This window comes from Cygnus olor, chromosome 1, assembly GCF_009769625.2.
Source record: "Cygnus olor isolate bCygOlo1 chromosome 1, bCygOlo1.pri.v2, whole genome shotgun sequence".
NCBI classification, from domain to species: Eukaryota; Metazoa; Chordata; class Aves; order Anseriformes; family Anatidae; genus Cygnus; species Cygnus olor.
The window spans coordinates 181,240,348-181,258,561 of record NC_049169.1 but is presented as its reverse complement, the minus strand read 5'-3'; the positions used below and the strand labels follow the sequence as shown (position 1 = coordinate 181,258,561).

The 18,214-nt window shown below is 38.9% G+C and overlaps 1 protein-coding gene across 1 annotated transcript; it reads right to left on the bottom strand.

The window, feature by feature from the left end:
• Nucleotides 1–266: 266 nt before the first annotated feature.
• SERPINE3 (serpin family E member 3) lies at nucleotides 267–17,948 on the bottom strand. The gene is made up of 7 exons (XM_040569214.1): nucleotides 17,613–17,948; nucleotides 13,036–13,349; nucleotides 11,834–12,137; nucleotides 6,710–6,908; nucleotides 5,555–5,655; nucleotides 3,901–3,987; nucleotides 267–2,007 (listed from the first exon to the last, which is right to left on the bottom strand). The coding sequence occupies exons 1-7, from the start codon at nucleotides 17,869–17,871 to the stop codon at nucleotides 1,907–1,909; spliced, it is 1,365 nt and encodes a 454-aa protein (XP_040425148.1). The 5' UTR covers nucleotides 17,872–17,948; the 3' UTR covers nucleotides 267–1,906.
• Nucleotides 17,949–18,214: the final 266 nt, after the last annotated feature.

The window sequence follows — 18,214 nt, the reverse complement described above, 5'->3', positions numbered from 1 at the left end:
CTTAAATTAAGTGTGGAACTAGCAGATTTGTAATCATTCATTGTATAGAAAGAAAAAATGCGTGTGATTGCATGCTTGCCTTAGAATAATATAAAGATTTCAATACTAAAAAAATACTAAAAGGCCTTTCTAAATAGTAACCCAACCAGAAATTTGCCGAAACCAGAAATTTACCTAAAGCATTGACTAAAGAATCACCTTTGAACAGAAGTAGAACCTTTTCCCATTTTCCCATTGGAAAAACCTCATGAAGTCTAAGCAAAATGCCTGAATGTTCTCAGTTTTCCTTTTTTCATTAAAAAGCTTAAATTATACAAATGCTCTTCTCATCTTGAGTTGATTAGAGGGTATGTATTTTGTTTCATGTAAGAATCCTGTTACAATCTGATTTCCTTCTTACACAATTTATCATGTACTGTAAACTGAGCAAATTTATTCCCCCAAATCAGTATTTGATCTGTCTGTGGCTCAGGTTTCATAGATCAGATTTCCTTTTTTAGTGCCTTTTTTTTAATTCCACACTTGCTAGAGAAGATGTTTATTCACTAAGCGGTAATGATTGTCAAAGCATTTCTAAATTAGTGTGCTTTAGTCTTTAATAATTGTATTTTGGTTTTTAAAAAGTTTTTAAGGCTGTTAATTACACATGTATTCACACTCTAAGAGAACATCATTGGTTTCTTGTAAGCAGGTAAGGAAAATAATTCCCTTCAGTCTTTTAGCAGGCCCCAAGCAGTGTTTTACTGAACCCTAAGAATGGTTCTACATTCCCTGGAAATCAAATCTAAACAGGAGTGACCAGAATTATAAGAGAAACGTGGTGGTTTGAAGGATTTTATAGGAAGAGACCTAAGGTGCAAACTTACTGCACTGAAAAGAAGGGTAAGAGTTGTTGGAGTTAGCCTGAGAGTGCAGAGGAGCAAAAACGTGCTAAAGGTGCATAAAAATTCTTCGTTGTTGTCAACTAGCTTTATGGTGTTTTCCTTTGGCAGAGAATCTGGAGTAGTCTATATAACTCGACAGTTGAAAGGAGAGAGAGTCTGACACACAAGCCAAAAGAGCACTGTGATGCTTCAGATTTTCAGGTATATTCTACATTTTTTGTTTGTTTGGGGGAAGCTTGTTAGCAAGAAACAGTCACCAGTTGCAGAAGAAAATACATTTTTGGCAGTTCCTTGCAATAAGGAATATACAAGTTAGTTTTTTCTGCAGGGCTGAGGTCTCAGTTTCCAAATTACTTACAGTAAATATCTATGGCTTTTGATAGCCTGAGTGTTTCATGAGGATGTGAAGTAGTGAAGAGTCCAATCTCCTTTAAGGTGTTGATATTTATGATATGAGGGAAGAGAAGTTTGCTTCTGTATGTTCTGAGCCATAGCTGGGTAAAATATTGTTAGTCTGCAGAACTTCTGAACTTCTATAGCCTTTCAAACTGCCGAGGTAGGAATTAAAACAGGGAATTTCAGGCCCTGGAAGCCTGGTGTCTACAATCACAAGTCTATTTTGCTGTGTGCTGTCTGTGTAGGCATGAGCAAGTTTCGTTTACAGGGGAGGATCTAAATTTTAACTTGAGATACTGATCTAGCCAATTCATGATTTGAATTGACCTGTGGAGGTCTGTCTCCTGTGCTGGGGCATTCAAGATCTTCAGTAAGATATTTCTGGTGTCTATAGTAGTTGTGAAAAGGTTATTTAGGCTCTTACAAATGGAAGAAGGGAATTTGACTTCTGTGCTTTGACTACCATTTTTAAAACAAACCAATAAAACTATTCTTTATGTATGCTTTAAAATCTAAACCCACTATTTTCATGATTGTTAAAATTTCCTAGGCTGAAGAATGTCGCTTTATGTACAACAAACTTTTTATTGATTTCAGTGCTACTTGTGAATGATCCTGCTACTGAATTAGACAGCATACATACCTGTATTAGCTTGTCTCAGGAAAAAAGTAAATGGTCTGTCTGCTTTGAAAATAGGTGTTCGAGATCTTTTTAGTAATACCATTGCTGTAATGCAACGAAGAAAACATTTAGTAAAACATGTCTGTTTTCATTCCATTTTCTGTGCAGTGCCCTCAAAACTCACGGTACCAAACACCAGAGCTTGAATTGCTGCTCTAAGGATAAAACAATGATTTTAGCCAGCAGTGAAATCGGTCTAGGTGAACGAACAAGTGTTGAGAGATTATAGGCAGATGATGCACATGTACTTCATTGCTGAAGTGAGTCAGTCTGGCTCTGGATTTCAAAGGTAACAAAATCTTTGTTCTTACAGCCCTAACTCTACTGAAGACATACCATGCCATTACACAACCCCTTAGCCAATTCCTAGCTCTGCTGTTCCAGTCAAAAGATAAGCAGGGCATGAATGTGTTCTTCTAAACTGCCATTCTTCTCAATGGGAAAGAGCAGAGAAGTAGTATGTCATCCTGGAATTTGTCAGAGCTCTCAACAAAATGTAACTATCCTTGATCTCAAAGTGCTACATGACTTTAACCTTCTCTCTGACTGTGGGTTAATGGGAGTAAATAAATTGTCCTTAAAAAGTATGATGGCTCAGAAAGCAATTACTGAAATAAGCCTTGTTTTAATGAATTCTTCTTTGTAGCTATCTAATATTAAGACTATATCGTCCAAAGAAAACAACAAAGATTTGGATTATTTTAATGAGTGGTTAAAATAGAATTCAATTGAAAAATTCAAGTAGGACTCAATAAAATAAGTTTAGTGCTATTTCAGTGCTTCTAAGAAAAGCTACCTTAGCTCTCAAGTCACTGTGTGGCTAGAGGCAGAGCTTTTAAAGTAAACAAAAATAATTAGACTTTTCTTTAAACCAGTTTCATAGCTTGGTCTGACTGGAATTAATGGAGGTGCTGGCATTGATTTCAATGGAGTAAAGGTCTGATGTTGTCTGATTACTATTAATCTTTGGTATGTGATTGGAGCCACCTAAAAGCTTTTCTTTTGTACAGGAGTTGCCAGCAAAAAAATACTAAAAATATGAATGCACTGTTAAAGATGAAAATTGCCATAAGATTTAAAACTCTACAGCTCCACAGCAGGATTAACTTAGTTAAGACAAGTGGTTGTGATATGTACGTGTATATATAGCATCTGTCTTATTCAAAGTTGCTGCTGTGGGTGTAATACCCACAATACAATAATCTTGGCTTCTTCTGGGTTGGAACACCTCTGGAGTATCTGAGGCTTCCATAATGGAGATGAAAATGCAGGGTGTTTTAATAAAGCTCATGTGGTTTAAAAAGATAAATTGCACAACTCAGTAATTTCAGTTCCCCTGTTGTATGCGATGAAGGATTTGTGGAAACATCATTCAGCTTACAAAGGTAATTTGTTAACTCTGTAGTCCAGCCCCTGCTGCGTGTGTGGAAATTATCTGTTATGAGAAACTACTGCATGCAAATTGTCACTGTTCTAAGTGCTTAAGTAACAAGCCTGTAATTATTTTCATGAAGAAGAAACTTTCACATCATGAACTTCCATGCTTACCAAAAACGCAAGATTCAGAAAACAAACCTTGCAACAGGAGTTTCAGGAATTATGGATGAAATGATAGTAACCTTCTTAATTTGTTTTCGTGATCTGACCAACAGAAATCTGGGTTTATTTTGTTAAACTGGATTTTCCCTGGGCTGGCAAAGCTGGTTTTCACTTGATCATTTGCATGCTTAATTGAACATCAGACATGGAAAGGGAAGAGGTTTAAGAGCTCTAATGAGCAATCATAAAGGTAAAATGGAAATCTGTTAGATACAAATGTTTGCATTTAGACTAGGCATACTTCTAAATGCTGGCATGCTTCTTTAAAGGAAAGAGTAGCTGTTGTTTTAATAGTGATAAGCGTCGGGAGTGGAAATTAAATTTGTATACGTGACTTACCTGTAGCTCCTGATGCCTTCGTACCATCTTCTGTTACTTCAATTTTTGCTTTGTGAATGGCTTCTGAAATATAAAGACCAGCTTGCTCTGGGGAAAAAAAAAAACACAACAAAAAAAACACCAAATGAATATTAGCAGTGGTTTCTTGAACCTTACTTTGAACACCATTTTTACTTTTTTATTAATTTAGAATGCTTTTACCTTTTTTTATATATATTTCCTGCAGAATATAAGGAATGCATAGCAGATATTTTATCTGGGCAACTACTTCAAAGACTGAAACTGAACTACCCTGAAGGTTAGCTAGGCCAAAGGATTCCAGTCCTTTGGTATTTAGCTGGAGCAGCACTGTCTGCATCAGGATCCGATGCTGCTTGGCAAATACTAATGTGTGCCTGGCCTCTGCTGGTTTCCCTTTTTTTTCTCCTTTATAAATGAAACATAGCTACTATTACTACTTGAACTTTGAAGCCCTTCTTATGATTTCTAAAATATTCTTAAGATTGCACTGCTTATGAAATACCTAAAACTTACTAGAAGAAATATAATTTTCTATAATGTTTAACTTTCAGGGAATTTATTGCAATAACATGGAGTATGTACTATCTGCCTTACAACATGTGAACTGATGCTGTATACCATATATGTTATTAGCTTTTTTTCTATCGCCATTTCCTTTCCATGGTTTCTTTACCACATCAAGTTCAGCAGGACAGCACAGCATACATCTCCCTCTCAATTACTTTCTCTGTATCTGGCTTCCATGTTAGATCCTCAATTCTAATTTTGATTGTGTTTTCATGGATGTCGTATGGATGGATGAATATAGACAGCCTGAACATCTAAATTAGTTATATATTAAGGACTTCTTAGCTCAGCACGAAATAATAGGGCTGCATGGCTTTTGGATCAGCATTCTCCAAGTGCAGGTAAATAGAACAGGTTAAAACCTTCATGTGCGTCTTGAATTTCTCTGCCTGAGTATGTCCTCTGTCATAGACTCAGGCATCACTTTGAGACAATATAGGAGCATCTTTAGAGTGAGATAACACACAAGGACGGTGGCATCAGGTTATCTCAGCCTGGGGAGGACAGCATGTCTCAGATCTCCCCTGCTGATGGAGGGAGGCAGAAACCTTCAGGGCATGAGCAGGAATGCACAAATTTGACTGCCTCTTTGATTAGAGGAACTTTCTAGGGAGCCTTAAGTTGCTGTTGTGAATATCCCTTTCTCCCTCATTTTTACTTTCATTTACCTATTATTTCATCTTTATGAATATTTTTCCCATTTTTGTCCACCACGTGGACAATGGTGAACTAAATGGTGACTAAATGCTGGACCCTGATAGGAATCAATGGTTTGAGAGGTCTCCCTAGTTGTGGCTGAAAACAGGGTTACTTGGTGAATGTATAAAAAGGGAACCCCCAAACCAACCCTGTCCCTATCAGATTCCTCTTTCCTACAAAGCAACAGCTCAAAATGGAGTTATCAATAATAAAGTAGACTGGCTGAACATGAATTGTGTTTTGGAGTTCACAGAGAAAGAAGCACAATCAATCCAGCAGGCCCAGGTCTACTGAATCATTCAAATATGATCTGAGAGTCTACAACCATTGGGTCAATGATCACTTTATATTCAGTCAAGCCTCTTACCTGAAATGCCTTTAAAATTAGCAGTGATGGGATCAAATGCGTCTCTAATTCCCAAGGCAGAAAAAACTGTCTTTAGGTCAAAAAGACTCTGAATACTGAACCTGAAATTAAGATGATAGATTTTATTTAAATGTAGCATTCATAGTTTCATAGAGCTAAAAGGTGGAACAGATACGATTTATTTCAAGCCTTTGCATTTCATCCGTCTATTTCAGTATGATCTCAATGCCTTCCATCTGATTAAGCATATTTTCCAGAAAAGCAACTCATCTTCACTTGAAGACATTAACAGAAAGAATCCCTTGCCTCCATCTCTTGCAATCAGACTGCTTCTCATTCTTCTTGACACATGAACTTTGCGTTTTCCTGTATGTGATTTTATTAATGACCTATTTAGCTGTAGCAAAAGGGCTCTTTGAAACATTACCAAAATTAGCTTGGAGGAAAAGAGTATTGATGTACAGATTGTTTTTCAGTGCTTTGTTAATGTGGGGAATGTATTGTAAGGAATGTGTAATAAGGCCCTTCCATGCTGATGGATACAGTAGGTGCAGCTACAAAAGGCTTGCTTGTGCCAGGTTCTTCTTGTTGCATGATTTCATTTGAATAGCTGATAGAAAGTACTAACAGGGATATGTGCATTTGGTAGCAACAATTCATGACTAATGTGCAAAACGTATGGGTGAAAGTTGCTTTGTGCACAGAAAAGTGGGTATGAGTTGGGGTGGGGGCAAGTTAATTGGTCAGTATTTTTGTACTATTTAGCAAGTTGTAAAAAAAATAAGCTATTGTTTTCTATTTTTTTAAAAGGTTATATGCTTACTCTTAAGCAAAAAAAATACAGAACAAGGTCAGGAACATTTCTCTTTTTTTTTTAAAAAAGATTGTTATACCTCAAACAACTTCTAAGTAAAAGCTGTATGACTTTGGTTGGTTGGTTTGGTTTTTAAACAGTACAGAACATATTGGAAAATTTTTGCATTCTCAGCTCACCTCTTCATGGCTTATTAAAGGGTTAGAGCTTTTCTGATTGTGAAGAAAAACAGATCTCAAAGTATCACATTTGGTTCTGTCTTGCAGGTTGCTCATGCCAGCACTATTGCTCCTAATTCTGACACCTGGAGTAGTGAAGCCATCTTTGAGAAATAAAGTTACCTAGGTAGAAAAACGTCCATCTTCATCCTCTTTAAGCTGCTGGTCCAGTGTGTTATGGTTTTGGCAGAAAGGTGAGACTCAACCTGGGACAAAGGTGTTCTTCTGTGACTGGGAAGCACTATGAACATGCTGAGTTTCTCCCCTAGGTAGGGTAACTCAACCACACTGAAAGGCTCCAGAGTTGCCGTCTGGAATTGGCCTGTAGGTGGGCAAACATAGATCTCATTTCACCGTTAAACTGGGGGGGAAAAAAAAAAAGCTAAAATAAAATAAGCTCTGGAGAAGCAGACAGTTCAGAACACCAGTGATGGGTTGTAAGGGGTTGTGTCTAATGTATGGGCTCAGCTCAGGTCACCATTAACTCATGACAGCGGCTCATGTAAACAGGGCTGATTGGAATTTTTTCTGCCTACGCATATATATAACATATATACACACACACACACACAATGATAGTAATAATACCTGAAGCAGTGTCTCAACAGAGCATGAATATTTTGCTACTTTCTCATATAGTAGCTCTCCTCCTCACCCAGAGTTTTCAAAACATTACCAAGGCAATGACAGTAATGTTATGGTGACTGTTCCCGCAATGCTTGTTCTTTCAATAAGCGTACTGTTTTCTCTATGATTTCCATCTACAATACCTTTCACTGAAAATTCATTGCTGAAAGAAATTATGAAAAAAGAGTATACTATTTAATTAACTGAAACTTACTTTGGCTTATGTTTCCATCTTTACTACCATTAAAAAATATTTTTTTCTAATTTCAGGAGACAAATAGCTACATTAAATGATAAAGTAGTTAGGGTTATACGTATTTATGCACCAAATTTATTAATTTTGAAAATCTAGGCCTGAAAACTATGAAAATCAAATGAAGGTTTTAAAAAAATATTGTCAAAAATAATAGCTGATTGGCTTCCAACCTTACAATTAGTTACGCAACATCTTGTAAAAAACATTTTCAAGTACCATTTTAATTCTATATTTTGAACAACAATTAATCTGGACATTTCTAATGAACTCTGTTAAACAATAGAACAAATCCAATTATCATAATTTTCCTTTCTTATTTTTTCATCTGTTGATCCAATAAATAGCATTTCAGGAACATTCAGCAATAGTTAGTATGCAAGGAGTTAAATACAAGTTACAAGCAAATGACTTATCATTGCCATTGCTGCAGGCTATCCACAATAATCTACTCCCTTTTCACCAAGCTGTAGTAGTTTTATCTTTAAAGATAGATATTCATGCTTTTTGAGTCAGCAGCTATAAAATAAATAACAAAACATAGCTAGCTAATGCTCATCGTACCTAAATATTTTCTCATAAATACATAGCTATAGAAAGTCTCGAATATTTCATGTACAATGTTTGTTAGTTTTGCAATTCTATGTTAGATAGCATTCATTAAATGTTGGTTATTTTGCTAGATTAAATTTTAGACTCGTAGATTAACCCTCACACCATGCAGCACAATGAGGGAATTGCACTCATAAAACCAATTCCCAGCACATGGATTGTTTTGCTCTAAAAAAAACCTTGTTTGCAAGCAGACAATATTTATGTTTGTTGTGCACTGGCCAGGAGTGGTTTAATTTGTGGGCATGCTGACATTTTGAAGTTTGTGTCTCAATTTGTGTTGTCCTCAGATCTGGTTTGTTAATTAAAAAGAAAACCAAAGACTTGAGATGACTGAGCCAGGATGTTTCGTCTTCCTTACTTGAACTGGTTTTGAGCATCCCATAAGGACTATATATATACATGCTAAATCAGTATTCAAACACAGTCAACAAATCGCTTGGAGAAAAAAAAAATAGCTGCAGCATTTAAAAGTCATGTGTAAATAGTACTTTGACACTTACTTAGAGCAGTGTTAATTGTCCCCAGGCTGATCTGTTCTGCATGGTCACGTTAAAAGGATAAACAACGTTGTAAATGCTAGATCAATACAGGCCACAGCTAATGTTTCTCCTCTGCATTTTGGGTGCTGACAGTATACAGCTGCAATCATTTAATAATGAAGGAAAGTTATCTCATGTCTCTGGTTTGTTGTAGTAAGCCTGTCTTTTTTATTAATTTCAAACTGATTTGTCAGAGATGTTTTGTAGCATTTCTAGGGACAAAGACTGAACTGTCCCTACCAAATCTGACAATCAGCAAATTTTCAGTGATCTGTCTCATTTCCACATTCCTCAAAAGTCTCTCCAGCTAAAGCAAGGTCACGCATTTCAGACTGGATGAAGAAATAACCCCAGTATTTTGGTAACTTTCCTTTTCTATGGAGATATTACAGATGAACAGGATGGACTTCTTGCATTTAGACAAATGGTCAGACAAGAACAACTAAAAATTTTACATCGAGTTTGCAGAGGCCTCTGAGCACATTTATGCTCAGGTAATGTAGGTCAGCTGCTCAATTTCTGATCACTGGTCTTTACCCAAGTTCTCCATTTATATAAGCCTGCATTCAGTCATTTTGGACTTCTCATTTCTTTGTCTCACACTACTAACTGTTCAGATAAAAGGCCTGTTCCTGAGCTGATAGTCCCAAGAAACCCATTTGTTTAATCAGATAACTCGTGAAGGAACAAATGGTGATGCTCCTCCAAATTTCAGGAGTAGCAAAGATCCTGCAGTGAGCTGGGGATACAGAGTCATCCAGGGCTGAACAACTGTGAGCTGATGTAGTAGTTTACACTAATCAACAATGAGGATGAGAAGGCATTGGGTTTTGGAAAAGGAAACTCGGCACTCCTTGGTAAAGTTAATTAACCTCTGAAAAAGTCGAATGCACAAGAGAAATGGGAGATCTCCAAGCCAGAAGTGTGAACATGATCAGAAATAAGTGGTCCGAGAAGGAGGAAGAAACGTGGTCAACACACCATGGACTTTCCTGGAAGAGGAAGTACCACAAACAAAGACATAGCAGCAAGGGCAAACTTTCCAAGACTAAAAAAAATGATTCTTTCACCAGGTTAATTATGGTTCAGAGATAAAGAGGTATAGAAGCAATACCTGGCCAACTGCCTGCTTGATGTGACTGTTGACCAGAAAAGGAAACTGTTTTAACCGTATAAAAAAACAAGAGAAGAAAAAAAGGAAGGATGAATGGTGTTGCTGAACACTGAATTCAATTTTTTTTTTTTTAGATTCATCTCCACTTCTTTACTGGAAGCAATGGGAAAGAATTAGTTTGATATATCATTGGATAATGGTGAGATACCTAATGGAAATGAGAAAAGAACAAGAGGAATTACAGTACCAGAGATGGAAATGAAGCTTAACCTACTTCAGAGAGAAAAATCCAGGGCCTGCATAATTACCACCTCAGAAGTCAAAGACAACTTGGATGTGAAATTGCAAGTGTGTTAGCAAAGATTTTCAATAAACCTGTAAATTCAGAGGTTGTGTCTTTAGACAGTAGTCTAGAAAACAAGAGTGTATTTATAAAGAAAAAGAAAGTTGTCTGGGAAATTTTGGGTCTTCCCTTGAAAAGTTTTGAGTATACCCTGGAGAAAAGAATGGTCAAGTCATCGAGGGAAATAGGAAGTGAGATAAACTGCAACATCAGGTAGACCCCAGCAAACAAATCTATAATATTTTTGACTGGATAATTGGCTTGATAAAAAAGCATAGATCCAGCCATCTAGTTTTAGGTAAAACATTGGACACTGTTTCTCTATGGCACTATTTACACGTAGAAATGATGGCAGTTAGAGCCGGAAGTGAAAGGTAGCAATCAACTGCTTGATGAGCAGTCTAAAATGAGCTAAGTTGATTGTGGGGCTCCTATGTTGAAAAGAGGTTACCGCTGGCTTTCCAAAGCGTTGCCAATAATCAAGACTTTCATCAAAGATGAACAGTGAGGTTACCTTTATGGCTGGAGTGGTGGAAATCCAATAATGTCTCAGAAACTCACAATAAAGGGCATGTATTTGTTGAGTTTTCCCTCCTCTTGAGTTACCTAGGACTCAACTTATAAAAAATAAAAAAAATGGGAGAAATGACAAAACAGATGGGGTACAGCCTGACTAACACCTAATGAACTAAGCAAGGCATTTTAGCAAAGGCATAGAAATACTAAGAGCATAGTACTGAGCATGTATATGACTCAATAAAATAATTATGTAGCTTTCTGGTCCCTTACTTTCAAGGAAGATTAATTCAAAATGGAAGAGTACAGTAGGGAATTGGAATATCTATTTATTGAGGAGATTAGATGAGCCTGGTGTCTCACTCAAAAATACGTTTAGGAGTAAATATCTAAGATGAAAAAAAAAACTATTAAGTTAAAGGATATATCTTGCACAATACTAAGAGATATAATCTAGTCTTGAAGAAATTTAGACCTGGAATTAGAAAAATTTTTATCCAAGTGAAGTGCTGAAATTTACAACAAGAGAAAGGAGCTTTTTATGTTTTAAAAGGGTTTGTAGAGTTAAGTGGAAGAATTCCTGGTTTCTGAAAATAAAGCTTACAATATGAATCCTTGTGTCACCAACCTTTATACTCCAAACATTTGAAAGGAGAACACACTATATTTATATATTTTTCAAATAAATGTTTGACCTATATTCATACTGTTTTAATCCCACTCTGATGGCATCCACTGGCTGGGTGTAAGGGCCAGAAAAATTCCTCTCCTCTTTGTTGCACAATTTGTCCCGAATATTTTACCTTAAATCCTTGGAGGCAGACTGTGACAGAGCACTGTGGTGTTCACAGTGATATTATATTCTCTCTGGTGGTCACACATTGGGGACAGCGATCAGGTTGAGAGGACAGGAAATTCCTTACCCAACCCACAAGCCAAATTGGTAGGGGCTATACCTGACAAGCTTGTTGATGGGTGCTGGCAAGTGTTGGTCTATGAGGGATGGGCGAGGGACAGTAGGTGTTTTAGGAACCACTTTGAACCAAATATGTGTTTTGTGATTGCCTGGGACTATGAGTCAATTCAGTCACCCAGGTGGTGTCTTTGTTATGGGTGATTTTTTCTTAGCATTCTCCAAGCTGGGAAAATAACGCACCTTAGTGCAGTAGCTGTGGAAAACTAACTAAATAAAAATGTTCTACGTTGTATTATAGAGCAAGTCAGGGACAAGGACAGTTACCGTAGTTAACTTCAGCTGTGTGATGCATTGTGGGCACTTTCAGGATTGAGCCCTCCGCCATGGTAAAAGGCAAGATCTGTGTATCCATAAAGGAAAACTTCTTTAGCCACACGCTTTTGAAGTACATGGTGCTCACCACAGTGACCCGACTGAGTGGCGACGCAGCTCCCTCCAAAGGCAGGCTGTGCACATCCCCATCTGCATGGGAAAAAGATGGGGAGGGGGACACAGGCTGTCCTGTTTGCACAAGCGTAAAGGACAAGTCTGTGTGAAGAAATAAAGCAAGCCAGGACTGCTCAGCAGCCTAAATGGCAAGAGGCACGGTACAACTTGGTACATGGACCTCAGGGTTGCCCCTTGGGCCATGTCATCCCCATAATTGAGCTCAAGTTTGCCAATGCTGAGGGCCATTGTACAACAATGAAGTAACAAAGTCAACTGAAACTCATATCCTAATTCTCCCCTATCCAATTTTAACTCATCCCACTTTGTGTATCTCAAAGAATTTTGTGTGATCCACCTTTAACTCATTGATACTCATGTGAGTACCACAATATGAACTCCCATTTTAGTACCCACTTCTAGAGCAATAATTTCCTATCATGAAGCTGGATCACTTATTACAGTCCATTTGAGAAGCACAGATTTTTTTTTTTCAATAACAGCTTTAATGTTTGTGTTAAACATCACATTACATGTTGATGGCCAAATTAACATTCGTGTAACTGAAGTCGATGGGGCAAATCAGGGATTGATTTGGTCTGCTGCTTCTAAGGACTTGCTTTTTCAATTTTTTTTTTTTCATTAACATACAATCTAATTTTACTACTTTCCTTGCTTGTGTGGAAAGTGAACTCTTCATTTCCCATTTTGACTTTTTAAACTCAAGAGTCTAACTGCTGAGCTTACAGCTCAGCATGCTCCCCAGCGCAGCGTGAAAGCGTTCAGCATAGCAAGCTTGGTCCCTGGGGAGTTCGGCTGCTCCTCGTTAAAACTGAAAGCACTGCAAAGGATTGCCATTTCAAAAATTAGAGGAATAAGGTCATGCGGTTGATGGCTTAATACTGCAGACTTGTGCTCACAGATATGCTGGCTCTTTCCATCCGTTAGAAATGAGTAGCAGCACAAGAATTAGATTTCCTGGCTGTTGGTCTTGCTTTAGGCAATGTGGAGTGTGGTAGAATGCTTGGTTGTATTTACACTTGGTTAAATGCATGCTCTCTCGTTATTCTTATTTTACATTTTATCCATGTGTAATAATTCCTGTGGGTTGTTACTCTACCTCTGAGGTTACTGGAGATCCACTCCTGCATTTGGGCTGCGGTTCGGTTGGGGTCGGTGAAGTCGGTTTGCTGCAGGCTGCTGTTTGCCCAGTGCGCGGCACGTGCAGCGAAGTGGGGCGAGAGCATCACGCCGGTGGGCACGAAGAAGGAACACGCCAGCTGGACCACTGTGCCCTGGCCAGAGTTGGCTGCTCCTTCATGCACTGCGTGTAAAAAATCCTGCACACTTTGATCTGCCAGGTGAGAGAGAGGGAAAAACTGCAATTATCATGTTGAGGCTAAGACAGCAGAGATTGCAGCAGGGCTCAGCAGCTCTCAGCTCTGGTGCTGACACCAGTGCTCTCTGAAAATTACAGCACTGTCACAACTGAAGCACCCTTGACTTTATGGGGTATTACTGTCAAGCACAGTGATGCACTGGGCATAGAAAAGCACTCTTCTTGCTGCTGTAGAAAGCACTCCAGCGCAGATATGTCAAATGGCTGATTCAACATCAGGCTCAAACCTCTATATGAATATAGCTCTTACAGTTTGTAAGGAACATTAAGCTCTTCTGGGCACTCTCTGAGTTCCCATTAGATCAAGCACCTCCAGCTGTGACTTGCTGAGCTGCCAGTGGTACAGTTACAGACATCTCATGCCATCGTCAATGCCACCCATATCAGGAGGAGCATCTCCCTGACTGCCCCAGGTCTGTGTGCTACCCTAGGCCCTCATTTTTTTGTTTGTTTGTTCTTGAAGGACAGTGCCCCAGACTGACCCAGTATTGCCTGGCAATGCTAAATAAAGCTGATAACTTTCCTGATGTGTGTTAAAAGTGACTCTTCTTTTCAGACAAACCAAAACAGTGTCTGCTCTTTTTGAACTACAATTATATTTCCCATTCAATATTCATTTTTTAAGAATTCCTAAGAGCCCTCAGATCCTTTTATAAAAAAACTCCTTGTTAGCTCATAGTTCCCTGATTTGAACAGCTGATTGTTACTTCTAAATGCGGAATTTTGTACTTGTCCTTATTGAATTGTGTCCTATTAACGTCACACATTTCTCCAGTTTGCCAGGAGCCTTTTAAATTCTATTCTGGTCTTACAAAATGCTTGTAGAAACTATGAACTCAGTGTCACTCAAAAATTCAATAATATCTACTGCATTGTCCAAAAATGAAAATAGTGGAATAGTGCCCCACTCTCCTTTTCCTGGGGAGTTCATGGTAGGCCAACGGTGGGGGCTTCTGTGATGGATATAGGGTTGTGGGGTGAGCCAACAGGGATGTGAGTTTTCCAAACTTAGAGGATCTTGTGTTTCTAAAATCTGAAAGTTTCTAATAGGCTTTCCTGAAGGGTGGTTTAGCGGCCTTTTCTAGCTGCCAATAATTTGCTCACTCTAATGGTTTGTGATGAGACGATTCACGTCAAGGTGACCTCCTGAGGCACAGCACTTACATCCTGAACAATGTTGATGTCAAACCTCAGACCTCCCATGCGTGTGGGTCAGCACCTTTCCCTTAGCCCTTGAAGGAGACGTGTCTACACCCACCCAATAAAAGTCCTGTTGAATTTGTGACTTGCCACTAAGAATTTTCCATCAGGTTCCTCTTCCCATAAAAAAATCTGCCCCTAGGGAAGGGGCAGCAGTCCTTCGGCAAGACTTCAGTGTCTCTTGGCTCTGTGGTACCACTGGGCCTTTCTGGTTTCCCTAGGTGAAACATCACCATGTGTCCTAATTTCTGTGTGAAAGCTCAGTAACTCGGGGTCATGTACAAATTGTTGGCCACCATCCTCATGGAGCTAAGTACTGTGCCCCGGCTTCTTCAGAGGGCCGCACTCAGCTCAGGTGTTCCTCTGCCTTGGCCTGTACACCTGGGGCGCCCTGGGCAGATCCCAGGTACCTGAGCCCCCAAAACGGGCATGGCTAGGCTCAAGTTATGTCCCTGGCTGGAAATATTGGTTTTGACTCTGGGGAGTCCTTAAGTCGGAGGAAGGAAGCACCCCGTTTCCCATGGGCAGCGCTGGAGGGAAGGCAGGCTGGACTGCCACCTGGGACATGGGCGATTTGGGGCAGATAGCCCAGGGAGGATTTTGGTGGGCTGGATCCATCCCACCTGGACTGACCTGTCCCAGGCTGATCACGAAGTCAAGGGTAGGATTGCCGTGAGACTCCAGCTCCTAGCCAGGTCCCTGATCTCAACAGGAGACTTCTACTACATCCGCTCAGATTTTTGCTGGGGTAGAGGGAAAGTTTCACTGTTTCTACCACCCAAGAATCCAGCGTGTGCTTTCTAACCTAATCGCTCTCTTCTAATAACCTGCAGGAAGACTAATCACCTATATGAAGGTTAGTATTAAGACTCAGATCTATTACTCTTTAAGGGATAAAATACTGAACTCCTTGAACAGATGTCAAGAAAACTCACACAGTCTAAGGTGTAAAGTGCTTTTCTTGTGTGTTTTTCATTAGTGCAGGAGTGTTTGGCAAGCTCTCTGGAGGATGTAAGAAATCAAAGATGGTAAATTGGAAGCAGATGTTAATGTGAGGTATGGTATCCTGAGGTTGTAACTTCAGTCGTATCAAAGTGTTTAGCTAACCAAAGTCCTGAATTCTTACTCAGAGAGCATTTCAAAATTGCTTTAAAATACTCTGCTGTGGATAAAGTAAAACAGCAAGGAGAAAACATTTTTAAATATACCATTTTGTCTGTGCTGTCTAGAGAGACATCCCTTTAAACATTGTTTTTCTCAGTACTCGAATAAAGGTGAACAAATCTTCCAAACGTTAAAAGAAGATTACAAGTGCATGTAAGAGCTGATTCTCTGTGAATAGTGAATGAACCATCAATGTTTTCATTGTTTTTAGTCTGCCAAGCTTTTAACCACATCCTTTATTATTGTGAAAGAAAGACTGACTAAAACATTAATGCAAATATCTGATGGAATAATGGAATTTTATCAGACATGCATATATTTGTAGTTTGGTTTTACTCATCTGATAGGAAATTTGTTCTAAGTGTTTGATTTTGGTGATTTCCTAATCCCCCACTGGAAATCTGCTATTATGACCACTAGCAATAGATCCCATCCTACTTTTCTTCCCACATTCATACATTAATATTACTGAAAGCCAAAACTCACGTGGCTTGTGCCACAAACAGCTAAAGTAGAGATAAAATGTCTGCTTCGTATTATGTGAGAAATGAGAAAAAGTCAGACAGTGCAAAAGAGCTAGCAGGTCATTAACAACCTCTGCACTTCTCTTTGTTATGTTTCGTGTGGAGTTTTGTGCCTAAATTTCAATGTGCAATGTTCTCTTTAATTTTTTTTTCTTAATAGATCCCCTACATGACAGGAAGTGTGACAATTACCAAGGTAAAGTTCTTATATGAATTATTGCTGTTTAAAATTACCCTACTAAATTTACAGAAAGGGAAAGTCCTATAGGCAAGGTGTCATTATATCACCTGCTCATAATATAGAGACACTGCCCTTGTGTCAGTGCATGTAGCTGTGTCTGTGTATATCAGACAGAGTTAGCTCTGACTGCTGTGCTGCTTTTGAATATCAATGATGTAGAGGATGGTAATGATGGCTGAGGCAGGTTACAGCACAGGACAGTGAAATTCCTGTAGGTCTTATCTTTAGTCTTCAGATGCTGAAAGTAAATTTTATGCTGAGGGATAATGGTGTTATCTCTATACATAAGTCTTGTATGTAAGCTGCAAATTTCGAAGATGAGGCAGTCATCCACTTCTCATAAACATTGTGCGCATAATGCAAAATAGTTTTTGCCATGTGGTGTGAGATGGTAGGATAATCCAGAGTTAAAATGAAAACAGCATCCTTAAATTCGACTCATTTAATGCTGGATTCTAAGACATCTGCCTTTTCCATATCTCTTCCAGATTCCCAGTGAGAATTTTATTTTAGCCTGCTCTCAGGGAAAGATGCAATTGCACCATCCGTCTGTCAGCATATCTCACTGTCTGCCAACTTCCTTTTGCTAACTTTTCATCTTTTTGGCTAGTTGTAATAACATTAGGAAAAGGGCTAAAGTCATAAAAGTAATTCATTTTCTATCAAATTTGTAAAATCTGTGAGTGGGATAAGAGACAAAATGACTATCCTCTGCCTATCACCTCCTTGCAGAGGACATGGTGGGGACCAAGAGATACAATAGACACCAGAAAGCCCTGGGAAACCAGGATCACTTCTGCTTTTCATGGGAGTACCTTTTCTATGTATAATTGTACTTCAGTGAAGTAAAAGAATAAGCATCGCTCAAAAAGAAGGAGAAATAATGATGTGTGCATCTCCTACTGAGTGTCCTTTGTCCATCTGATACCTGTCTATCAAGTGTGGAGAAGACATTTCTAAATTACATCTTTGCAGTGAGACAGAAGAAAAAAAGTTTATTATGATGTGTGCTATCGCTGTCTTCTAAGTAAAGCTGTGAATTTTCTGCAAAACCTAAGGCAAGAAGTATTTTTTTAAGCAGTACATTACCATGAATGTTGTATCCTAGGGCGTCCTGCAGCTCTGTAAAGGTATTTCCTTGAGCTCCAAACTGCAGCAGCTCCAAAGAAATGGCCACGCTTGCTGGGGAAACGACCAGGTTGGTTCTGTTCTCTGCTCCGGAGATGTGGTGATAGAGATCGATAGCAAATTCAGTCTTCAGGTCTCTCAGCTCATCGTAGGAAATGCAGTTACCCTTGTTTAAGCAGCAAGCAGACAGGAGGAATACGGAGAAGATAATGGGCAACATGAAGGTGAGCTGGGAACGCTCTCCACCAGATAACCATACCTGCAATTAATAATATAGATATTTAGAAAAAATAGTGATCACTAGTAAAATACCTGTCCAGATCTAGCCAGTAGTTGTTGCCATGAAAAAAATAGGGTGTAGAGACATGCTGATGACTGTTGGCTAAGAAGAACCAAGCTTTTCCTGGATGCTGTACCCATATAGGATGTTTGGCCATTACAGTACACACAGTATTCCTCTATTAAAAAGCCAGCAACCTGCGCGCATGATGGGACACCTCAGTGAAAGCTGTGTGTTCTCCATGCTGCCAAGCACCCACAGCTCCTTTCCATCCCCAGCAGAA

Bases quoted from the DNA above. Each gene is read 5' to 3' on its own strand.
- SERPINE3 (XM_040569214.1), bottom strand. From the start codon at position 17,871: ATGTTGCCCATTATCTTCTCCGTATTCCTCCTGTCTGCTTGCTGCTTA. The intron at 6,909-11,833 runs GTAACTGTCCTT...GCCCACCTACAG, and splicing joins CACAGCTGAAGTTAACTACG to GCCAATTCCAGACGGCAACT. The intron at 2,008-3,900 runs GTAAGTCACGTA...GTTGCATTACAG, and splicing joins GAAGGCATCAGGAGCTACAG to CAATGGTATTACTAAAAAGA.